The 26298-nt window shown below is 36.3% G+C and overlaps 1 protein-coding gene across 1 annotated transcript in view; it reads left to right on the top strand.

The window, feature by feature from the left end:
- Nucleotides 1-25961, top strand: part of STK39 (serine/threonine kinase 39) — a 98923-nt gene extending 72962 nt beyond the window's left edge. Inside the window, exons 14-17 of the mRNA XM_062004833.1 lie at nt 5097-5149; nt 7018-7086; nt 21868-21932; nt 25689-25961. Of these exons, the coding sequence (XP_061860817.1) occupies nt 5097-5149; nt 7018-7086; nt 21868-21932; nt 25689-25763 (262 nt within the window). The 3' untranslated portion in view covers nt 25764-25961. The remainder of the gene's footprint in view (nt 1-5096; nt 5150-7017; nt 7087-21867; nt 21933-25688) is intronic.
- Nucleotides 25962-26298: the final 337 nt, after the last annotated feature.

The following is a 26298-nucleotide window of genomic DNA, read 5'->3' as shown; positions in this document are numbered from 1 at the left end:
ATAAATATTCATGGAAGGGGATGTATTTGTGAAATGCCAGCAGAAGTGAGTGACCATTAATTGAAAGCACGAATGTCTACAGTACCTCTAGTGTAGTCTAGACTGTGCTTGCTGTCTACATGACATTGTGATGGAACAGGTGGTGATGGGGAAGTGCTTGTGATTTATGGTTTCTAACTTCATCTGAATGAAGAGAATGAAAAATGTCAAGGAATCTCACTTTTGCTGTAACTAATCAAAAGCCATAAATGCTGCAGTTTCCATGTGATGTATATGTGCTCTGTACAGTTTCATAAGTCAGCTTTGTTGATTACTGTTCTGCTATCACCTGCGTTCTTGGATACTCAGCTCTGTATATTGTCCTTTGTTAACCATGTGTGACGATTAATAGCACAGAATTGAGTTGGAGGCCAGTGGAGTTCCACAGGGATTGGTTCTGGGGCCAGTCTTGTTCAACATCTTCATCAATGACCTGGATGAGGGGACAGAGTGTACCCTCAGCAAGTTCCCTGATGACACCAAACTGGGAGGACTGGCTGATTCCCCAGAAGGCTGTGCTGCCATTCAGCGGGATCTTGACCGGCTTGAGAGTTGGGCAGAGAGGAACCTCATGAGGTTCAACAAGGACAAGTGCAGAGTCTTGCATCTGGGAAGGAACAACCCCATGCACCAGTACAGGCTGGGGGTTGAACTGCTGAAGAGCAGCTCTACATAGAGAGACTTGGGAGTTCTGATTGATGATAAGCTAACCATGAGCCAGCAATGTGCCCTTGTGGCCAAGAAGGCCAATGGCATCCTGGGGTGCATCAAGAAGAGTGTAGCCAGCAGGTCGAGGGAGGTTCTTCTCCCTCTCTCCTCTGCCCTGGTGAGGCCTCATCTGGAGTCCTGTGTCCAGTTCTGGGCTTGTCAGCTCAAGAGGAACAGAGAACTTCTACAGAGAGAGTCCAGCACAGGGCCACCAAGATGATCAGGTGAATGGAACATCTTTCATATGAGGAAAGGCTGTGGGAACTGGGGCTGTTTAGTCTGGAGAAGAGGAGATTGAGGGGAGATCTTACTAACATTTACAAATATCTAAATGGTGGGTGTCAGGAGGTTGGGACATCCCTTTTTTCTATAGTAGCTAGCAACAGGACAAGGGGTAAGGGGATTAAGCTGGAACACAAAAAGTTCCATTTAAATGTAAGAAAAAACTATTTCACTGTTCAGGTGACGGAGCAGTGGCACAGGCTGCCCAGAGGAATTGTGGAGTCTCCTTCCTCGGAGGTCTTCAAGACCCTCCTGGACATGTTCCTATGCGACCTGAGCTGGGTCGACCTGCTTTTGCAGGGGGGTTTGACTTGATGATCTCTAAAGGTCCCTTCCAACCCCTGCCATTCTATGATTCAATATCTGATGTATGAAAATTCAGTGAAAAATAATTTAAATTTATGACTTTATACATAATCAAACTCTTCAAGCATGATTTAGACCTTAAATTTAATTCCAAGACATCTGATATTCTTAAATCTCACTTCCATGATAGACATTCTTTGTTTAAGGACAAAAGAAATAATTGCATTTAGTGTCTCCAATTTATGGTTGCATCATTACACAAACATGATTTCCTATTTTAATTCAACAATGTAGAACTTTTGTCAACCATGTGGAACATAGCTAATTGACTATAGCAGGAATTGTGCTATCATTAGGTAATTATTTGAAAAGCTTTATCTTTAAATGCAAATGCCCAAAATCTCTTTCATGTGTTGGATTTTTTCAGTAGAGCCATGTCAGTCTGAACAGCTGCATAATTTCTTTGTTCTCTAATCCTGATTTTTGTAAATATCAGCATTGTTCTGCAAATCATTTCCTTCAAAACAGAGCATCATTGTTTCATATCCTAGTGACAGGATGGCCTAGGTTTAATAGGCAGGGGGCTAAGTGATGGAATTTGTCCATGTGCTTTTTCTGGTTCTTTGTGGAAACCTAGAAAATCTGGTATAGCCATCTCGATGTGCACATCACATGGTCCTGACAGAGACAAAACCAGCATGAGGACTTGCAAACTCTGCTTTCATACACTGTAAAGTTTCAAATACTGAAATTATTTTGCAAGAAAGATGGCTGCCAGAATGTCTTAGCATGGCGTGTTTTGGTGTTACTCTTATTCAAGGTAGTTCCATGGAATTCCTCCTGTTGAAGGTGACTGCATACTGAAAAACAACTTGCAGGAAATTAATAAGCTGCAATGTACTAAAATGCATAATAGTATTTAAAGTTTAGTACTTTAAAAAAGAGATGAGCCGATGTCCATTATAATCTGGGTATATTAGTCTGTAATGGCACAGAGCAGGATGCAAGTAAGGTGTATTGTAAGAGGTGGCAAAAAGGTCTGGCATTTCAAAGTAGAACTAACTTTTTCACAAATGCATTAGAGAAACTAGGAACCATTAAGAAGTGATGAAGAAAATAAAATTATTAATCACAGAGGTACTAAGTGTCCTTCAAATCCCATTTCTATTTAGCAGAAATAAAGTCTGTATGCACTGCTGCATGATAAGAGTATCATGGATGTAAGTAAAAAGAGAACTCCAATGGAATAAAGAGAAATGCTACTTGGAAAATCCGATGGCAAATAAATCAACAAATCCAAACAATTGTCACCAAAGTATATCAAGGAAACTAGTAAACTAATTTGCAGTAATATTGACACTAACTACAACAAGCGAAATATCTGAAGACTGGAGAAGGGCATGAACAGCTTTTAGAGGAGAACTTGAGTGCATATTCCATTTGGTGGAATATGTAACAGCATAAATAATTTATGGAAATGAATAACTGTCTGGAAGGTAATGGAACCATAAGCAAAAGCACTTACAGGCTTCTAGCAAATTAATCTTGCCACACTTTCTTTGTTTTGCTTTTCTGAAAAGTAGATGGTACACATTAAAAGAGGAAGCAGCAGCATTCTAAGTTCAAAAATAGCTCAGTAGAACAGTTTCAGATAGCAAAGTTGGATGGCTGAATACATATCAACCTTCTCTGAATGTTCACCTTGGCTTACATAAACAGATTTGACTCATTAACGTTCTATTTGGGATATTCTGCAATTTGGAGACAAAGTAAAATACTCCTCATTTGCATCCTGCTTGAGGAAAGAGTCTGTATCAGGAGCAGCTGGTCTTTCATATAGCAGTATCAGTATGTTAAAAAAAGCTGGTAATTTTCATGAGAGTTCCTGATTATGTAGTACTTTTTTATATGGGGTATGTTTTACTTATGGGAAGTCTGTGGAAAGATATAATCTGAGAGCCTAATGTATTAGTTTTTCGACAGAAAACTGCAGGATTGCAAAATCTACAGAACTGCTTCTCAGCTGGTATAGCTGCTAATAAGAATCAAAACTTTCTGGTTTGCATCTGCTAAGGTGGGAGATAAAGTTTTTATTCCCTTGATCTGCTTCTTCAAAAGCGTGTGCAGGAAGTGAGTATCTAACTCTGAGCTGCCTCCCACATTACAGTTAAAACATATCTTGCTTGGGAAGAATGTGAAATTTCTGTGCAACCTCCCTGTTTTGGAAAGTGTCAGTTTTAACAAGCTCATTAGGTACCATAAATTTCAGCAAAGGGAATGTGGATTGTTGAGAGGGAATTGAAAGATAGATCATATGTTTGAGATTTTTTTTTCTTTTTTTTAACAGCCACATAGGCTTTTGTAGGAGGGGGAAAAAGAAGAAAAGAAAAACAGATTCATACTAATACTCTGTTGAATAAAAACAGACAGTGCAATATCCTGCATAATGGCAGTGGATTTCTCCAACAGAAGTAAATGAACCTTGTAAATCTGTACCTGACTAACTGCATTATGTGCAGCTTTCTATTAGTGATCTTAAACTTCTATAGTTGTGTATTTAGAGCGGAACCTGAAACTCCTTCAGCTTTGAAGCATTCAGTAAATGAGCACTCTTCATTTTATGCACTGCATGTGGCATACTTATTTTTCAAGGTTTGCTGTCTTGTTGTTGTCTGTGTTGCCAATGATCTTGTTTTTGCGTTCCTGGATGTTGCTGGTTTTTGACTTTGTAATATTTTTATAAGTGTTTAGCAAGTGATAATAGCTGTAAGTCACAGCTGACTATGCCTGCTTATTGGATTTAGTTTTCCCACAGTCAGACTTCATAGCCTGGTACGCTGAAATACGAGATTGCATACAGCTTCTTGCTGAGGAGAAGAATAATGGAGTGCAAAACACGTTCTGTTGCTATTAGCTTTTCAAGTGGATTGAGCTATTCATTGGAAAAAGACTGTTACAGCAATTAAGTCCATCCCTATGCTCAGATGGCTTGGCATTTCAAAAAATGAGATGGACATCTATTTTGCAAAGAGGCTAATGTTTTATTGATGGTAGAAATTATTAACTAAAACTGAAGCTGGAAATGTGCAAGTAATGGAGGTTTGGAGCACAGTATGAGACTATAAATGAATTCTTTTAACGTAGGTATTAAGTCCCTTATGACTGTGTCATCACTGAACTGGTTAAAGCACTTTTTGTGGCAAATGTGAAGGCAGAAAACCTTTGCCTTTCACTCTCTATGTGTAGATAGAACCTCACTGCTGAGAAAATGGTCGTCAGTGAAAGATGTCATTCATTCCAGAACAACTTTAGAAACACTGTCCATCAAACACTACTTTTCAGCATTTAACGTTTGCTACATACTTTGTCTCTTAAATAAGCATCTTTGTATATATGTGATCTCAGATAGGGACCTTTAAGTCCACCTGAGTATTTTGTTACTCTTGGAGAAGAAGGAGTAATACATACAATTCAGACTCTGTTGAACAGTATGGCAGCGTATCTTTTGAAGATAAAAAAGTGTTTGTCACAGGACCTCATCCTTTAGGCTGCTGAAAGCATGTTTCAGCTTCAGCATCTCTTTCTGTTAGTTTTCCCCAAAATACTGCCGTAAAAATAGAGTGAAGTTACACCAGTCTGGATACTTTGACAACCACATTTTTGTAGAGTGAACATCCTCTCCCAATGTCATAGGTATTCTTTGGGTGTAGTAACTAATAGTTGTCTGTTCTTCATGACATTTTAATGTATATGTTTTTCAGGAACTCCAGGAAAGAACTTAATGACATACGGTTTGAGTTTACTCCAGGCAGAGGTAAGGCTCCTTCAGTTGAATTATTCTCTTATTGCTCAAAAGGGTATTTCACAAAATGATTACTGCTTATGGTTAATACAAACTACCTCTCTGGAACATTTCCTACTGTGCAGAGCTTTATGTGAAACTTCACTTGAAGAAGAATAGCAGATGTATACAAATTCTAGTGGCAAGCTTGTATAATATATATTATGGAGTAGAAGACTTGATCCACAGTATATCTTATCAACTTTGTGTCTTATTGAAATGATCTATGTTGTATAAAAAAGTCTTGTGTAAGAATATTTACAGCTTTGGAATTTTCATTTTCACAGTTGGAAAACATTATAGGAAATCAAATATAATAGCCATAGAAGTACATGTGGTGATGGTGGTAATACTTTATTTTCTTTCCTCTTTGCAATAGAAGTTCTGTTAACAAGTATGAAGTGCACACCATTTTTCAAATGTGAAAGTTGAGTTGCATCTTATCAAGCTTTGATATCAAGAAAATCTGGCATTGAAACTTTGAACTCTATTGTGTGCTTGTAGAACCGTATTGGTTTTCCAGTTGTAAGAGTTGTAAGAACTCATAAAGTTGCTTTTATCTGAAGAAAACCAAGTATTACTGGGATAGAAATACAGAAGCTGCTGATATGTGGAGTAAGAAAGTATCATCCTTGTTAAATAGCAACGCTCTGAACTATGAAGACATTTCATATTTCTTAGAAATCAGTATTCACTATATTTAGAATAGCCTTCAAAGGGATTCCACCTAAAATGAGTCCAGATGGGAAGAAGTGTCTCTTTACCTGTAATTCATAGTATCTTTCATGTGCAGTAGTTCTCTGCGTGGACATACTTTGTGTTGTCTACCTCCTTTTCTCCGATTTTTGACAAGGAGGAATAACAAAAGAAATTTCTTAATTAATTAGATAATGAGCATACTGGATTGGTCACTTGTCAAAAGAAGTACTTATTCTCTGAGCAGTTGAATAAGCCATTTGAGAATTCTTACTTGGTCAAAAAATAGAGAATGAGACATACCAGAACATTTCCTATTGGTCAGTCACTGAGACAGCCTGACAGACCTATGATTCTCATCTTCAGAGCTCTTCAAAAATTGGAGCTAGCTCAGCTGTATTGTTTTTTATCTGTGTGTGTTTCTTGAGAGAATGATGCAGCTTTGCATAACTGCCTCAAAGCATTCACTCCATGCAGATATTTGGTGTTGAGGCCATATTACAGTTCATACTTAGCTGCAGTTTAGGCTTGTTCCTGCTGTTTCCTCCTACTAAGCCTTCTGAAATCCAGGAGCAAGTACTAGTCACAGGGTCTTGGGAATTAACCCACTCAAGTACAGGAATTGTTGGACAATTGATCCAAAGCTCTGAATTCCCCGGGTCACAGTACTTCAAAGCTATTTTAAGCCCAAAGCTCCAAATGATGACTGTTCATGGAACTCCTTTACCCCACTGGTAACAAACAGGAAAGTCTATATAGCGTGTTTCTATCTAGATATGCAGAACAATGGAGGGGATAAAGAAAACAGTGAAAACCACACCAAAACATAGTTTATTTTCTTGGTTGTGAACATACTGAACTTGTAAACTGTGTAGGAGTACATAGTTATGATAATAGAGGAGAAATGCTAGTAGCCAGGAAAGGTCTGTAGGGGGTTTGCAATGAATCAAGTCATCACTTTGTGATTTTCTGTGCAGAGGCTGATAATTTTCTTTTTTCCTCCTAATTAAAGATAATTTTGAATTCAAGCCTGCCTGCATGGGCGTTGTGGAACTGAAATGTGTTTTTTGTTGAACTGCATTGGATAACTGATGCTTTTTGTTGTTTTCTTGAGCTCTCACACTTTTGTTTCACCTTTTGGACAGACACAGCAGATGGCGTTTCTCAGGAGCTGTTCTCTGCAGGCCTGGTTGATGGCCATGATGTAGTTATAGGTAAATTACATTTTTGTTTGCAATTACACTCTTGTGACAAGTTGGTGTTAAATGGATGTGAAAAAAGTTTTTGCTAGTTCTGGTTTTCACACAGTCCTTTTTGTCCTAATTTTGCTTTCATGTATGCCTAGTTCAATCCACAAGCCAATTTTGGTACAAGTCCAAGGATTGCTTCTGGAAGTCAGAACTCTTAAATGGTTTGAGAGGGATGATACAAGATAAATGTCCCAAAAGATTATTTACAATTCAATGACTGATCATTTTTGTGCTAACTTACATTGGTTTATTATTTAACAGTTAAATGATTTTTGGTTGGATTTTGCAAAGTGGTTTAGGAGCTTTGAAGCTAGTAAATATTCTGCTCGGGTTCAGGAAAATAAGAGCAAGCCAGAGTTCAGGATCTATGGAAGTTGCAGCTAGAAATATTATCTCTGTGGTAAAAATAAAACCCCCAAAAAATCAGAAAAGCTTTCTGGCTGTTGAGAGGAAAGATAATTTTCTATTTTTCTATTCTGGTTTTAGGGTTTCTTAAAAAAATGAAATTCAGTGCCTGACAAAGATGATTAATTTAGAAGTGCTTATATCTCTACAGTTTCTTCTCTAGTTGCTCAAGACAAATAGATATATAGCTACCAAAAGAAGAGTGGTCTAGTAGATGCTAAAAGTGTAAGAACTGAATTGTAGAACACTAGCAAATCAATCTTTGTGTTGTGGTCAAAGAAGTTCATATCAGTTGGTTCAGGCTTCATTACCAAGCACCTCAATGACACGGACAGTGTTTTACAAATCCATAAGTTAATATGACTTGCCTAGAAGGTTCTAAATGTGCTTTCCGGGTGTTTGTAGGATAGCTAAAGTATTTCAGAGACAAGGCAATACTTTCTGCTTTTGTGTGTTCAGAATACAGGTTGATTCTAGCTGTTCCAAGAAACAAAAGCCGTACCTATGATTTTATTTTATTTTCTAATGAAAAAGTATTTAGAGGAGATTCAGAGCTGGTCCAGGCTAGCAGGCACTTCTGCTGCATGGTTGCTGTAAGGGTTCAGGGGAGAGGGCTAACTTGGCCTCAGTTTGCTGCCTTTAAAATATCCAGTGAGAAAAATGTCATTACCTTACTGCTGCTGATGTTGTTGTTAGAATTTTCATCGCTACAAGATACCTTCCTTCATTTAGAAATAATAATGAAATCTTTTTTTTTTCTTTTTCCTGGCTATCTATTTGCTCTCCCACCTGCCTGGGCACTCACCTGGCCCTCTGTGTTGCAGATTTTCAGTGTCATGGTTGGCAATACTGCAGTGCAAGTCCTGCTGGCAGCCAGTGAGACCCCTCTTTCCTTCTTCACTATTCTCTTTTTTTCTTTGCTGCAAAGTTCTCTTCCAAAGCCAAGTGCCAGTGGAAATGGCCCTATGAGGGATTTGTTATCATCTTTCATGGAAAGTGATGGTGGAAAAGCAAAGGAAAACACATATCTCTCATGGCTTTAGTGATGGAACTTTGTTCTTTGAAGAACTGTGAATATTTAAATAAGGATTTTGCTAGGAGGCTTGGTTACAAATAATGTCTACAACTAATGTCTACTTAATAATAAAAGTTTATTTCCTTACTTAGTTCTTGCTTTGAATTGCATCAGACCTTGATTTATAGCACAATTATGATAGTCCTTTCTATTATTTGCTGTTTATGTTTTTATTGTGTTATTAAAAGAAAGTATGGAGAGAAAATTTCCTGTAGAGAATTTTTTTAGAATATTTTTTATATAGAATTTTTATGGAATATTTTTTACTTTTGTGTGTTCAGAATACAGGTTGATTCTAGCTGTTCCAAGAGACAAAAGCCCTACCTATGATTTTATTTTAATTTCTAATGAAAAAATATTTAGAGGATATTCAGAGATGGTACAGGCTAGCTGGCACTTCTGCTGCACGGTTGCTGTAAGGGTTCAGGGGAGAGGAGCATTGAAGCTAGTAAATATTCTGCTCAGGTTCATGAAAATAAGAGCAAGCCAGAGTTCAGGATGTATGGAAGTTGCAGCTTAGAGATATTATTTCTGTGGTAAAAATAAAACCCAATAAAATCAGAAAAGTTTTCAGAAAAAATTCAGAAAAGCATTCAACTGAAATTTAATAAAATCATTTAATATATTCCTTTTTTTATGATGTTGTAATATACCAGAAGTTCTACAAGCACAAATTTTTGAATGACTTTGTACCATAATTTTCACTTTACCCATGAAGTTGTTCAAGTTTTCAAGTATATTTGGACATTGCTGTCTTCCTGGAAATTACTTTAGATTTCATGTTTTGCTGAGACAAGTTCTGCTAAGAGCAGTTTTACTGAAGTCCAACTTTTTTTAAAAAATTGTACTATGTTTGTGATTTGTGAAAGGTGGCTAAATGTTTTATGGACGTGGAATAAAACCACTTGCATGCAAGCAGGTTATTGTGAAGTTCAGAATTTCAGTGCAGCAGTGCAGTCTTAAGAAATATTTTAGTCCCTTAGTTAAAGCAATAGGTCATATTAGAGAACAGATAGTGCTGAAAACGTAAATCTGCTTACACGTTTAATTTTCTCTGTAAAATGTTTTTGCTGTCTTGTTTACTTGAAATTAAAAAGATTTAAAATCTTCCTATATAGAAAAGGAGGAATAGTATAGAAGAGCTTTGTTAACCTTCTTCACCAGAAGAAGTGATTCCATTAGCTTCCAGACTGAAAGTAGCTGATAAATTACCTTTCACTTTTCAGCTGAAGCATGCAGAAATTCAGCCTGTAACATAAATGGAAATGAAGTTCTGAGTCTCATAAGTTGTTCCTGTACTTTCTTTCAATGGGTGTTGGAATGAGTAGAGGCTAGGAGAAAAAGGAAAGGTGAAAATACCTGTGCTTTTGTTGAACTCAGCAATTTGTTGTTGTAACAGCTGATTTTGTCAAAGGACACTTGAATAGGAGTCAGGAAAAGCTGTTGTGGAAAGTATGGTCATGGTATACATAAGCTGAAGCTATTAGTGCTAATATTAAGTTCTATAGAATTTGCTGCTAGGCATCAACACCCTTCATCTTTTGAGTCTTTCTGGATTTGCTTCACTTGACACAGGCTTCCCAGGAAGATTTCCATTCTTATAAGCAGGAAGTGCAGCTATCTGTTCTGCAGAGAAGCAAAAATTCCATCTTGTGTCGTTCCCTTCTGGCTACAGTTGTCTGGTTTCCATTCTTATTGACAGTAGCATTGTTTCACACAAGGTTCGTAAATGAAGGGAATCAGTGCAGAGAACTTTGTTTAAAAGCAGACTAGAGTTTGCATTTGCAGAGAGAAATGAGACTTGGAGCTTATTTGTAGGCATTGGTATCTAGCTGGTGAGGTATTTCCATGTAGTACTGAAATAGCTGTGTTAAATCATATGAAAGGTATGGAAGATTTTCAAAATACATTTTGAGATGAAACATGTCTCTGCGTCTATATGCAATATATGTATATTAGCTAGTAAATGTTCATCTAGTGATGCTTTATTATATTTTTGATACCCTAAAGGAAACTCAAATTATATTAGCAGTCAGTTCTCTTGGCAGTCACATGGTTGTAAACCTGCTTCACTGCTGAATACAATGTGCATACAATTTCAGCAAAGCCTTAGGCTATAGTTAATCTCCTACAGGCCTTGCTTAAATTTCAGAACCTAAAGGTGTATTTACAGTTATTAAATTGCAGTCAGTATGTGCATTAAAAACCACTTCCTCTTCTGAATACTGCTTAAAAATAAGCTTTACTGTCCATGCCATCAGAAAATGTGCAGTTGCCCTTCACTATATTAATATACTTTTATTTTACGTATTTTTGTGCAAAAGTATCTGTGAATACCTTGAGCATCATGGAAAATGTACCTTCATTTTTAAATACACCACACATGAACTACTGGTAAATGGATATCTGGTTTTGGCCTTGGAGCGAGACCCAGCTATACACTTAGTAACCAAAGCAGCAGCTTTTAGTCAGTCAAAACAAAAGCTTCCAGCTGAAAAGCCTAATGTGTTTTGAAGAACCATCTGAAAAGTCAATTGATCATATTTTGAAAGTGACAAACTTTTTCATCAACATCTTGAATGTTTTCCTAGAAGTATAATAGGTGCTACAGTAGTTTGACAAAGGATTTGGGGATTATTTGATTTATTTCTTAGGGGAGTGGAAGTATATGTGAATAGCCACTGTGGTAAGTAGACAGGACTTAACTGGCATCTACACCAAAAAAAGGCATGACTGACTGTGGATGGGTTCTTTGGAATTTAAACAGTAAGTAGTATATATAGTGCCAGACTAGTCACAGTATTAAAGCATTTGAAATGGAAACAGCTGACCATCTTACAGTATCATGTCTGCTGGTGCTGAAGACACTTTTATACTAAAATGGGAAGATAAAAAAGCAGAGCCCAGATTGTTAGTATGCTGTCTGTAACAGCAAGTGGCACTGATAATCCAGTTCGTAGAAAAGCCACAGAGTTACCCAGTGATTATCATTTTGCTTGCCATGGTTTTGCTCTGCGTTTGCTTATACTTAGTTTACTTTGTCTTATTTGATTAATCGTCTTTGAAAGTGAAGGAAGTAATGCCTTTTGTTTGACTAATTCCACCTTATCGTCTTACTGTAATTAAGATGGAATAGTGCTGCACAAGTAGAAGATGTTGTATTAACATATGTCCTCAAAGAACAGTAATGTTGCTATGGATAGGTGACTTGGATAGTACTACCATTTGAAGGCAGTATAGGTTTGTCACATGATATTAGTAATGTTTCAATATGCACTGATTTTTGTAATCTGAGGGAATTTATTACAAGCTTTAGTTTTCCTTGTGTCTGTGTATTCTTGTGTTTCAGAGGGAAATTGAATATTTAGTTACATGTATCACAGTCTTATATATTCCAAAGCTCATTGCCCTCATAAACTTTCTAATGAGAAAATGTCTCTTTAGACTCTACAGTTAATTTCAGATAATAAATATTGTGTTTACTTTTTAATATATTATCCAGAAAGGAAACACGTAGATTTATTGAAAACCTGACTGTATTTTAAGGCATTTTGTAGAAACTTTTGTGCTTTCAATATGTGCCTGTAAGTCCATATCTCTTTAGCAAGATATGCAAATGCATTACAGATAGGAGAATATCTCTGAAATCCCCAGAGTTTAGCTAAAGACTTAAATATTTCAACACATCTGGCTCATTTAGTGCTAATGCACTGAAGGGTGACTCATAATGACTAGACTACTGGGAATTCTGGAAGCTTGAGGTACACTCACAGGTAATCAAGCTTTGCATCTAATTGTGACTTTGAAGTTATTTTATGTGTTGTGTGTAAAAGGAGCACCTGAGAAAGGATATTGTGTGAAACTTCATGTTCCTACCTTGCTGAATTTTCAATGTGGTGGAAACTGTAGAGATTCAAGGTGAAAAAACAGCATTGTGTTAAGTGCAGAGGAGGCTGAAAGGAGATATGATCACTCTCTACAACTACCTGAAGGGGAGCTGTAGTGAGATGGGGGTCAGTCTCTTCTCTCCGGTAATGAATGACAGGACACGAGAAAATAGGCTCAAGTTGCACCAGGGGAGGTTTAGACTGGACATTAGGAAGAACTTTTTTCACTGAGAGGGTTATTAAACATTGGAACGGGCTGCCCAGGGAGGTGGTCTAGACACCATCCCTAGAGATATTCAAAGACGCATAGGTGAGTTGCTGAGGGATATGGTTTAGTTTAGTGATAGGCTTGGCAGTGTGAGTTTAGTGGTTGGACTTGGTGATCCTAAAGATCTTTTTCAAGTGTAAGGATTCTATGAAGTGAATAAACACTGCTGGTGTAGTGGTTGTTGTGGCAGAACTATAAATATGTAAAGTAAGAAAATATCCAAGTGTGCAAGCTATTCTCTACACGTATATGTGTATTCATATCTATAGTAAATGTTCTCATCTTATAGCCATGATCAAATAAATAATTTGTAGTTATTGTAGTAAATAAATAAGACATTTAAGAAAAAAGGTGGAAATGGCAGTTATCCTTCAAAGAAAGTTGCTTTTTTCAGCACGCAGTCCATCAGTTTCTACTTAATCTACGTGAGGAATAAAGCTGGATGTTTATTTGTGGAATTAGCTTGGGTTTTCCCTGATACAGTAGGTGATAAACTCTAAGGCTTGGAGTGTGTTCCCTGCCCATATAGGTCTGCATTGGAATTGTGAGGTTTTTCCTTTCTATAAAAAAAAAAAACCAAACAGCTGTGAATTTGAATCAGAAGTTGCAAAGACAGCAATATAAGTAATGTTCTTCTTTTCAGTGGTAATTTAGTTGCTGTTATTTGTTTCCTTGGCATTTACTTTTCAGCAAGTGGTTAGGATGTCAAAATGAGGATTTATTGAGGTTCTCCAAACTAGAAGTAGTCTATTTCAGAACCTAACTCCTGCACATCAGGGAGTCTTTTCTAAATATATTTTTCCTTGTTTCAAGTTTCAGATATAAGGTATTGAAGCAGCCTGGCTGCTATTTCATCTTCTTAATAGTTTTGTCAGAACAATATCTATAATTCATAGCAGAACTCGGGGCAGGAGGAGTTGGGAAGAGGAGATTACCAAGTAATAATATGCATAGCAGAATGTGACCTGCCTTATTTCTGCATAGACTTACATTTCAACTCTAATCCAGCATGATGAAGATATCTGTTAGAGCTGTCTTCAGTATCTTGATGGCTATCAAACTATTGTCAGAACCTTTGTCTGAACGCTAGTACTTGCTTTATATATTCAGTCACTGGCAAATGATTTTTTTTTTAACCTTATACTCAGCCTCATTCTTTCATGTAGAGAATTTATGAGCACAATTTACTGTAATAACTCAGGCTTGTTAAATATCCCTACAAGTAATGTTGGGAGGCATGTCTAAATTTCTACTTTAAATGTTCGTTTGAGACTAGACTGATGTTTAGAATGTTCATGATCATCAAAATGCTTTTCTCAAAATGGGGAGGAAGGGGAAATTGTGAAATATGTATATGTTCCTTGCACATCTTCCTGGATAATCTACCCTATTAGACATATGCAGAATGAAGGTTGGAAATAGCTTAGCGTTTAAATAGACAAATATATTCTACTTACCTTTTATAACACTGTGTTTTAAATGTGCTGTGCTATGCCTAAGTGTTCTTCATACACTCTAGGGGGAAAAAAAATCAATCTGAAAGATCAACCTTCTATTTTTTCATGTATTTCTGGGAAAAGGTACAATTTGCTAGTCATATGAATATTTTAATTTAATCAATAAAAACAGTTATCCCAGTTTTAGTCTTTTGTATTTTTTCCTCACAGATTGTGTCAGATATCTGTATAAAATAACTGAGAACTTGAGAGTTTAATAATGTGGTTTTGGAATTGAAATAAGTAGTTTTCTAACACTAACAGTTCATTTACCATTTAGATACAATGATCTTCTGAATTTTTCCATCAACTATCTAAAGAAAAATTAAATCTTGTGCATTACTTTATCAGTCCTCAGTTTTCTAATTTCTGTCTGTGACCCCTGGGTATCAATCCGTGTTAATAGGCCTTAATGTGAAGACATTTGAAGTCCACTACTACTTCATAAACTCTTATGTTTTTTAAGTCTTTCTTCATAGAGGTCAATGAGAATGTATGTCCCTGATGTGCCTTTGCCTGTTCTGTTCTTCAATAACATAGCAGAAGTGGTTAGTTGTTAAAGGTTTGGTCCCACTTATCTGCTCCCCACCCCTTCCCCCCTTCTTTTATTTTTGAGCAAGATACCCTGATGCCAAACTGCTAGTTAGTGTTATGTCTAAGAAGACATGAGCTAGCTTTATATATACATGAAGCAGTCAGGGTACATTCCTGGAGCTTCAGAACCTCTGTTAAACATAGGAGTCAAATGGTTGCAATTATGACTTTGTGGGAATTTCACTGAGAAATTGTAATCCTGTTCATACGGATGCTGTAGGAAACCTTTTTTCAGTCTCCTAGTGTTTCAAGGGAGAACTGCTTTGGCCTTCTCTTACCCTGTAACTGTCTTCTTAAAGCTGTTTTTTCTGATTATAAGGCTGCAAATCAAGCTATTGGGTATTAAAGCATTAAGTGTTGAAATGGAGATAGCTTCTGTTGTCTATATCTACTGATTCAGCAATATACTTTGAGAATTCAGACAAATTCGTGAGCCTTAATCTCCCTTTGATAAATTCCTAATGATGGCATCTTCATAAATAATACATTTCTACATGTTTTTAATGTTTCTGCCTTATTGGTGTCCAATAGCTTCCTCATAAGAGAAGCCAGACTTGCTGTTGATCTGTTTTCTTTTATTTCTTTCTCATAACTTTCGTATCTAGTTCCTTGCAGTCCTCTAGAAAAGAACACTTGTTAGTTAGCTGTCACAGATCTCAAAGTGCTTTACTATTTCCCTTGATACTGTTCTCAAGGAACATAAACAAAAGGGATTTTATGACCAGCATCCCGAATGAGTGAACTAATGGAATCAGGCTGCACTTAAAAGACTTTTTTGACCTGTCTTCAAAAAGCCTTTTAATTTTTCGTGCAGACAGTTTGATTGTTTGCATTAATATACTATAGTCCAGTGTTAGCTAGTTTTGATTTTATTATCAACTTGCAATTGCATGAAAACCAATGTGTAGGGTGAAATAGAAATGAATGTATATATTGCAATGAACATCTTACAATATGTGAAACCACCTCAAGAGTGTGCATAGGAAATTCTACCCTTTGGAGGAAAGTCCTACCAACAGTCCTACCAATTTTCAGGAGTGATAATTCCATTGAAAAGTATTCCCTGTCACTCAGGCATCATGCTTCCTGAGACCCATAGTGGTGAATAAAGCATTAATCCTCAAATCAGCAGACTCCCAAGGCAGTTGATTATGTAGAACTCCATATATCAGATGACAATAGCAAAATAACTGTGTACACTTGGGGAAGAGGTAATACTGGAAACAATCTGCAGGAAAGCCAATAAATGTGTGAAGTTCTGAGTTTGGCCTCTCTAACAGCCAACTACTAACTTCTCAACATTGATGAAGTAGAGTAGCTGAAGGTAGACGTTTGTTTTAGACTACTGTTTTTGGACTACATAAAATTACTTGACTTTTCACATATTAAAAATATTTTCCATCTTCTCAGAGATTAGAATTTTTTCAGGGTTTTTTTGTGACTCTAATTTTGTGCCTGAATAGTGTTTTCCTTTTGATCACATCTGAATTTCAGGACTACAATGCGCAATAGCTTTGTAAACTGAACCTAAGTGTACTGTCAGAGGTTCCCCATCCATTCTTTTCAAAATGGAAAAGCAGATGAGTCATTACTCTTTTGAGAGCACCTCAGAAATATTATCTCAAGCTTTAGATTCTGCTTATGTCTGTGTTTATGCCAGATGGCTCTGGCTCAGTTGGCTGGGTTGATATTGTACTGGAAATAGATCTACTGTACTTCATATAGCTTTATTTACTGTCTCATTAATTTTAACTTTTCCAGAATTTTTCCCTGTTCAGAAGCCATTAGGATTACATTTCACGCTATGTTAAGAATTTTAAATAATGAGACAGCATCCTGCTGCATTACAGGAGCAAAACGACTGTTTGGGATGGCCCAAAGTATTGTTATTGTCTTATATTTGTTTGTGATCTGATCTTGAAGATGGTCTTTTTTTGTTTTGTTCTCTCAGTGTGTACGGATCACTTCAATTGTATGGCTGATGTGGTTTGCCAAAATTGTCATATAGCAAAGAGTGATTTATAGTATATTCTACATAAATATTTACAATAGAGGACTGTAGGATTTTGTTTTTCCATTATATCTGTAATTAGCAGCCGGTGTTGTGTATATTTATATGCTTTATTTGACCTTTATTCTATGACATGTTCACAAATGCAGACATTTATTTTGATGGAGTGGCACAACCATTTGTCACTAAGCAAAATCTGTAAAAGAACCTGGAATGATTTGTGGTACATAGGTGGATTATATGTCCTTCAGAAGCCTTCTGAAGAAAGCAGAACAGTACTTCATTTATTGTCGTGAACAACAAAAAGCCTATTGTGCTAACTGCTGCTAACATTTGGAGAGGGCTTTTGCTCCAAGGCATGATTTGAAGTATATTCTATTTACTTGAGGTTACTACTGGCAAAGGTTTTTCCATCACCACCTAATTTTTTCCTTCAGTTATCTTGTTCATGTTTCTTCTTCTGACTTTTGTAGGAGCATGGCTATAACATCTTGAGAAAACATTCTGCAATATAATGTTGAGTCTAGTATATCCAGGCCTTGTAGAAACAGTCAATTCCCAACAGCATTTGAAATTGTCAATTAGTGCTGCTTGCAGGCAAACTAATCTACTAAGAGTTTCAGAAGTACAACATCCAAGGCATGACTTAGAGTACTTCAAAGAAATGTAGCTTTGTCAATAGTAAGTGTAGTACACTTAACTTAGAGATAAGCTGTAAAGTAGAATTCAGAGACGTATATTTTACAACGCTCTCTGCTTTTCCAATAATTTGTCAGTGAAGAGAACCATTCCTACCTCTCTAGAAACTCCGAATGTGAAACTCTTTTTTACTTGAGAGACAGCATTACTATATTAAATTGACTTGTAATAAAAGAATTGTTGGGAGTGGTGAAGAGAGAGAAAGTGGTGAGAGTGGGATAGTTATTTTGATCTCTTTTGTTTGCAGATGTGGTTGGGTTCATCTGCATTTAGAAACTTTAGGCTCATTTTTCACGTTTAAGCCAAATCAAAACTTGTATGTGAACTGTACTAGGGGGATGAGCCTTGACCTAGTAAATAACTTTCCTTCATGAAAAGAACATAAATTTAGTAGCTGGGGAAGATGTGTATCAGTAAAGCCTAATAGCAGTTCCACTTAAAAGTAAATATTTTCATTTCTTTCGTGATGTGATCAGTAATTCTGAATAGGGCTGAATAGTAGCAGCAAGTGCTTGTATGTGAGGACATGTACTGTTATGAGTGTGTGTCTGGCATGAATTTCTCAGTGTCTTTCAGGAGACTTTGCATACTATGGGGTCCAAGCTGTGCAAGTTTAGTAATAGTCTTAAAATTTTAGAAGTGTATAAATACGAGTGACGAGTTAGCAACTGGTAATTTTATTGCATTTAAAGTAGGATGAGCATTCCACCGTAGAGTACATTGTGCTTAAAATTTTGAGATTGTCTTTACTGTAGTTAAGGTGGAATCCCCACAGTTTCTGGAGAAATAATTGGAAGGCATTGCAGGGTGGCTTTCAGGGAGGACTTTCAACTGCTTGGATGACTTCTGCTGCCTATGCTTCAGGCTTTATTTCTAAAGGAAGCTAACTAAACTAGAGATACCATGGATAACTGCATTTCATATGTTACTACTGTTTTTCCTAGTTGATTGTATTAGGCCCAAAGGATTCCAGTTGCCAGATGAGACCAGTTCTTCAAGTTTAGATGTCCAGTGCTATGTACTTATTAAGGTCCTAGAACCTTTGGCTTGCACTAAGGTGAAAAGATTATCTCATCCCTAAAAAAAGGAATTCAGTTTCCTGAAATGCAAACTTAGGTATCTAAATTCAGACAGTTGTCTCTAATTGTTTGCCATGGAGTCTAAACAAGAACAAGACCTAGTAAAACAAAAGCAAGGCCTTAGAAAAATGAAAATGATAACAAGACTGTGTAGTTTTGCTAGGTGATTACACACACATATTTGATTCTTAGTTGATGGTTATTACATTCAGAGATCTCAGAGCAGGCTTTTGGGAGCATTTGCATTCATGGTGGCTTAATTGAATGGGATTAATGAGTTCTTTTGGCAAAATCATTTTTGCCACAATTCTGTAAAAATGAGAAAATGTAAAACACAGCGTACCAAAAATCACAGGTGAAATGCTAGTTTTACTTGAAAAATGCTGAATGTGTATAGTTGAAATAGATAAGATCTGTCTGTAGGAAACTGCAGTTGTGACTACTTGTATTCTAATATTGTGGGCTCTGGATCTGCTTTCTCATTTTGAAGTGTGGCCTGAAAACATCTGATATTACTCCCTTAAATCCTCCTAATCTTCTGTTTGATCAAACGTCCCACTCTAGGTCTGGCCCGTCAAAGAAACAAAATAAAGCATATTTCACATGCTTCAGATTTTTCTCAAGTATTCTACATGTGAAAATTTGGCTTGTTTATATTAAAAGTGAAGACAGGTGAACAAATAAAACTCTGTCCCTGAAGCCTTTCACTGAGCACTGTTCTTTGAGAAGCAGTTTTTTTGAAGACTGAACTCCATCTAAAGTATCACTCCTTTTTGTTACAGTGCTTAATTAACAAAAAAAATGTACTAGAGTTAACGATATGCATATATTGCTAGGTTATCATTTGCTATTTTTGCTTTGAAAATTTAAATTTCCTCCCTGGTAAAGGATCAACAGGAAGGATAGGAGGTTTTAAGACTTTGGTATTACTTGTGAAGTTCTCAGTGCTACTTTCTACTGTATGATAGTTCATTAAAATACTTTCTGATAATGGGTTGCTATTTACAAGTGCAGAAGTAACTTTGCTTAAAGGCAGCTTTGCATTCAGGCAAAGTAGCCAAGCAGCATGCTGACTTGCCTTAGTTCTACAACTGCTCAACATTAAATGAAAGGCTGCTCGTTCTGTAGACAAGCATGTGTTTGAAGCCCATCTTACAATAGGTGGAGTTAGAAGTCTTTGGATTTAGGACTCCTATCTGGCTTTGTAATACTGTGTCTCCATTTCAGTGAAACCAGCTAACACTAACTGGAGAGTTAGTTCCTTGTGGTTTGGGGTTTTTTTTTAACACAAGTTTTGCAGGGATTTGGATAAGCCAGAGCTGCTCTTGAGTACATGATCCTATTTTATAGATTTTCAAGACATAAAAAATTGAAGCTGTTCTATCCCGACTTCCAGAACTATGAGACTGAATGTTCTTTTTTGCCTGCATATGAGGTTCTAAGTATTCATTGTAGTGAAAAGCATTATTTGTATTTTGCATGAGTTTGTCAGGTAGGAAGTATAACAAAATCAACGTTTCAGTCATGGAAGTGAATTCTGTGATTAAAATAAAAATTGTAATGACTATAAAGAGTAAAGAGGATTTTGAATAATGAAGCTTTAGAAACAGAAAGACTTTCTATTGTAATGGCTATAGTTGAGTTAATTTCATTGCGAAGGTTAATTTTTTTTCTTTTCAAAAAGTGTGCTTTGCAAAAGGTACCTTGTGCTTGGTTTTAATGCCAGCTTTTAGTTTCAAACATCCCTTTTATCCTCTGTCAAATTTATTACAGGTGTATAAACAGTTGTTGGTACCTTTTCAATGGTATAAGGAAAATGAGAGCCCAAAAATTTAATTTCCGTTTAATAGTGGTAGAATGGCCTAATTGTTTAGTGCCCTAAATTCCCTTGCCAAATATTGTACTTCCCACTGTGAGGCCAGTTTCTGCTACTACACAAAGAATTATATATGATCAGGTATGGCAGGAGTGAAATGTTAGAAGATTGAAGAAGCAGGAATGTGAGTTTGTAGCAGTAGGACATTAAGAATGCAAATGTTTGCTGTGTATTTTCCACCTTATGAAGTGTATGAAAAGTATAATTTATGGAGAACATCTGGTTTCTTATTCCTCTACTTTATGGAACTTACCTACTTAGTGTACTAAGAAATGCGTACTACTTAATACCTGTTTATTTCCTTTTAAAAATCTTGTCTAAACAGTTCTGCCAGAGTGAGGAGTCTGTAGCTCATGTTCATGTCTTGACATCCTCATAAGTCAGTCCTAACAACAGTCTTGATGATTTGTACCGAGTTGGCTCAGGATCTGTGACTCTGCAAAGCTGAGGAGTGAGCTTAGTAGGCATACAATGCTGAAAGTGGTCAGTTTTTTGATCAAGATCAATGGTAGTAATGTTGTAAACAAAACAAAACGTTTGAAAGTGTGACTTAGGTATTTTGATAGTATTTTTTTTCCTATCTTTTCCTCTGTTTTCAAGGTGTAAATTGTTTCCTTCCTGCTACTTCTGTTACGGCATACAGCTTCCTTCTCTGGACTTCTGAGGCTCTGTAAATTTGTCTTAAACTGCAATTGCTCTTACATCGCAAATCTCAGTCGTGCTTACTGAGACAGTACTTTGAAGATATTAGCTCCTATTGTATCCCTTTGGTTTTGATACTCTTCTTTTGGTAGCAAGCTATAACAGATTAACAAGAGTCTGTGTGGGTACTAATATCAGCCCCCCAAAAAGGACAGAAGCACAAATGTAAAACCAGGAAGAACAGAAGTTAGAGGAGACAGTGAGGTCAGCCTGCTGCTAGAAACTCGTGCTGGTGGTGGCCCTGGCCATAGTAGAAACATGATGTAAATCATGACAGCTATCAGCTTATCCCTAGCACATGATTCTTGATTTTCCTTGCATTTGCATTTGTGTCATTGTTAATTGTCTGTAGAGTAGGCTAAGCTGAACATTAGTAATTATTTTATTCTATCATTTAGTGTTCAGGCAGATTTTTTTCCCCTTTTACATGCTTACAAAGTACCAGTGACTGAGGAAGAATGGAGGCAGGATATATGACAGCCCAGCTGCCTTCTGGCTTTCAAATGACAGCTAGAGAGTGATTGAATGAATCAAGTGGTAATCTATAGACTTGTATGTATATAGAATTAAGTAGAAGATTCAACATGAGGCTTGATATCATGTTAAATGCAATTTTCTGTAAATCATATTTTTTTTCATACTTTGTTTTACAGTTGCTGCTAACTTGCAGAAGATAGTAGATGATCCAAAGGCCTTGAAAACATTGACTTTTAAGTTGGTAAGTAAAAGCATAAAGGGAAAAAAGACGCTAATTATCACAGTATTCACACAGTCTGTATTTTATCTCTTTTACAGCCATTTTGCTGAATAAATGTGTTGACAGATAAGATTATTGAAATTGCCATGTTTGAGGGGGGAAAAAAACCCCCATAAATCCTATTTTGACAGGGCATTAGGATTATATACAGTTACACAGCTCTATAACTGTACAGGGAAGGAGGTTCATTCACCTGAGTTCTGTGGAAGTCTGAGGTTTAGGTGAGAAACTGCAGGGAGAAAACTGGGGAAAATTGCAAATACTAGTAAAACAGGGGAAATAGTAGTTGTTAGGTTAACTGCTCTCTCGCCCACCCCCACTCCCTCAGCTCTGCCCTAACTGAAATGTCCTCTACTAATGGGCATTTTGTTCTGATCCCACTTTTTTTTTTATAGCAGCCGTCATCATTTTTCTTGCATGCAAGTTGTCCTCTCCATTGCTTCTTAGTTATTCCCGTCAACCTTCTTTCAGTTGACCATCTACAATTGCAAACTGATCTTGTTCCCACTATATTTCATTACCCTACTCTCCCTCTCTTTCTGTCTTCTGTATATACAACTGTAGCTCAAACTACCACAACAACATCAGACCCTGGTTTTGGGCTTGAAACTGATTTCTGTTCTGCATTTTTGGGTGTGGACCATGGGTAATAATTTGGGTCAATTTTGATACTAACATAATAGATCTAATTTAATATTAATAAATTTACAATTCAAAAGCTTAATTCAGAATCAATGTGCTGGATTTGTTTTTATTTCTTGCTAAAATTACGTAAAAAATCTACATATTTAAAGCTACTGAATGATTTAGCTATGTTAATCCAAACCCTTACCAATTAGCTTTCAGCACTCCTTGCTGAGGGTGACTCAGCTCCGTTATGAAAGATCAGACTGAATGTCTGGTAGATAAGCAAGTCTCCAGAATCACAGCTTTGTTTATAAAAGCAACTGTTTCAGATGGGCTCTAGAGAGCCATTTACAGAGAGTAAGTGACATAGTTGATGATGACGTATTAATTCAAGATTTTTCTTCCCATGTAATTTTAAAAATAAAGGCTTGAGTAGTTATAACTGGCCAAATCATTTGGATTCATTTTTCCTGTACAGCCCAGTAAAATTACCAGAACTTACATATTTCTTTCTGAGAAGGGTTTGGAGTGCATGAATAAAGGCATGTAACCCAAACTGTTTTGTTTCTGTGGCCTTTGTTATCTAAATATAGCTTAAAGGCTGATGCTTCTGTTTTTGCAGCTGATCTGTGTTTTTGCTGTCTAAACATTTGACTTCTCTTTATTGTGTAGTCCATGGCATCTCACCAAGATCATTTAGACACACAGATGCTCCAGAGGCACTGTTAAAGTCTGGCTTTCCAGTTCACACACTTAAAATGAAGTCTTGAGATTCCAAAATATAATATTCCATAGTACCTAGATAATATTTATATATGTTGAAAACAAATCCACTTGAAAATGGAGGTTGGAGTATTTCTGTGATTCAGTTGAATTTATTGATAGGGTGCAGCCAACGTCAAAGTATTTCATATTCCAGTGAGTGAATCCTGCTCCTTACCATAAGCAGACTTAATAGACAATCCAATGTCTATAGACAAAATGTCTAAATAGACAAAATCAATGTCTTCGTCTCATCTTAAGGTAAATTCTGTTTGCCAGGTAACAATTCCTGGGGTTAATTTTTAACCTAAGTTTCTTCCTGGTGTTTCTAACCTAGATTTCCAGCATTTTAGCTCCGTATTTCTGGGAGAAAGAACATAACCACAAGAAGTATCCTGATTTATTCTGATTCTTGGTTAATTTAGTATGTGTTTGGTTTCCGTGTTGTATAGTGGAGCTGGTAATGGAATTGTTGCCTAGGAGACCTCAGTCACTTGTTTGTATGCCCTACTGAGTCCTTGTTAACTCTTGGCAAGGTCTTAGTAAATTTGAAAGCACTTGAATATACCTTGATTAAAACACATTTTATTGGTAAATATTTCATGGGTATTCCAAGACTAATCCTATAGGCATTCAGAGAATTTAATTGAAAAGTAGTCTTATGTCTAGGATTAGTTACTACTATTTGTGGACAAGGAATATGGTTAGTATCTCACCACTTTCATTTGCTTTTGCGGATATTCAAGCAGCAACCATATTCATCTTTGCCAAAAAAAGAAAAAAGGAACAACCGATGTCTTAATCATTTTTTGTCTTTAAATGTTGCCATAATGGTAACGAAAGTTATTCAAGTGAGATTCTTGGTCAAATCTGTCCTTAAGGTTGGATTTCTCCTTGCATATTTTTTAAACAATGCATCTTTAGTATTACCATGATGTTATTCTATAGAACATATATAGTGTTAAACCTCTCCTAGTTTTCTTGGCTGAAACAGAATGATGACTTCCCTGCGGGATCCAGCTGTCCACACTTTGAGAGGCTGCTTTAATACACAAGTAATCTTGGCAACACTCAAAAAACCAAAAAGTTATTTTGCAGCATAATTTGCATTTTATATAAGGATATTTCATATGAAAAAAGGAGCAAAATACATTGATGAAAGGATGCATTCAGTCCCTAAACAATGAATTATAAATACTAAGAGCTGTTATTTTATGTTGCAGTTTGTATGTAGTTGTAGTGTGTAATTGTATTTATGCTAAGCCCAAAATATAAGCTAATATGTTCCTGGCATGTTAAATATTAGACAATATTTATTGACAAGGAAGGCATTTAAATGTTACTTAACGTGGCTTTGAGAGATTGATATCTAGCTAGAGTGTAGAATAGTGTTAATAGTATTAGCTTTTTTTTAATCATAATATTTTATGTGCAACATTCAAACTCTATTGAGTAAATTCCCCCAAAATATTGAGATATCTTAATAGTAGCCAATGGGATAAACTTAGACCTTTAACTTGCTGCTTCAGCAGAATCAAACCTGTGAAATATTCTCTGCAATGAACATCTGTTCTCTTGTGTCTGATCAAAGTAAATTTGAAAGTGTACCTTGATGTGACACTTCCACAAGTATTGAGTGGGTATAATTTTGATCATGAAAACTCAATGGGTAATGTCACACAATGCACCTTATTTGCAAAGTCTGAGAGCTGTTTTCTTATATTGCATATACACAAACCATTTTTACTAGAGGATTCAACTGCTACTAATGCATAAAAAGATAGAGTGTTTTTTACAGGGTGAGCTGATTTTTCTGAACTATACAATTTTAAGTACTAGATTGTACTGTCAAAGAGGACCTGACCTTTTGCGGAAATAGGTAGCTACAATTTGTAGCCTTATTCAAAAATTCAGTGGATTGGTATTCCAAACAGACTTGATAGGTGGACTTGTGAGACATTTGGTGTCTACAGTGCAACAATAAAAGATGGTTTCTAGACATGTAGCTTTTTGCTCTTCATGAGTCAAAACAGTATGCGCAGATGAAAAAGCAAATTTGGCTTCAGTCTGTTAAGTTTGGGTTAAAGAATTTGGGTCTCTAAGTGTTTATTTCCAGCGTTTTTTAAGTATTATTTAATATTGATTAAAAAACTTTGCTAAAATTAAGGATGCAGTTGGCTGACAATGACAGAGGATAAACTGAGCAGTTTGAAAGCTTTCTTTCAAGTGAGCTGTTTGCTGACTAGGCAATACGGGGAAAATATATTGTCTGCCTGTCAAATCTGCCTCTATAGCATGATATACTAAACATATCTGTTTTATTTGCAGGCCTCTGGCTGTGATGGCACTGAGATTCCCGATGAAGTGAAACTGATTGGGTTTGCTCAGTTAAGTGTCAGCTGATGTCTGTCCTTTGACCCCAAGACGAGTTGTGAGATTGCAAAGAGGCCAGCTTAGACGCAAAGGAAAATTAATGCACCACACCTGGAGTTCTGCTTCATTCTCTAGCAATTCACAAATCGGAACAAGCAAAGCCCACAGCTACACCGCTGCTGCTAACATTAAAAATGCTATTAAATGTCTCTTAGAGGTTGATTTGGAGTCCCCTAAATGAAAAGCCTGTGGAAATATACTCAGGTGGCCGTATTTATTGGTTACAAAAGGAATTTTCTATCAAGCTTATTAACTTCTTTCATAAACTCTGGGTGATACTATTTTACCTGTACTTGTGGTTGATAAAACTGCCTCTGTTCTGTTATATTTAGGAATTAACATAAATAGAAAAGTTAAGAATTCTTAGCCAAACTTGAATTCTAGTTTTAAAACTGACTGTGAATTTTATTTTTCATATATTTATGCATTACACATCCTAGTAATAAGAAAATGATTTTACTTGATTATGTGCTATTTGCAGTTAATCTCCCATTACTTAAAAAAA

This window comes from Colius striatus, chromosome 11 (genome assembly GCF_028858725.1).
Source record: "Colius striatus isolate bColStr4 chromosome 11, bColStr4.1.hap1, whole genome shotgun sequence".
Lineage (NCBI taxonomy): Eukaryota > Metazoa > Chordata > Aves > Coliiformes > Coliidae > Colius > Colius striatus.
The sequence above is the reverse complement of the archived record's forward strand: the minus strand, read 5'-3'. Positions and strand labels throughout refer to the sequence as shown.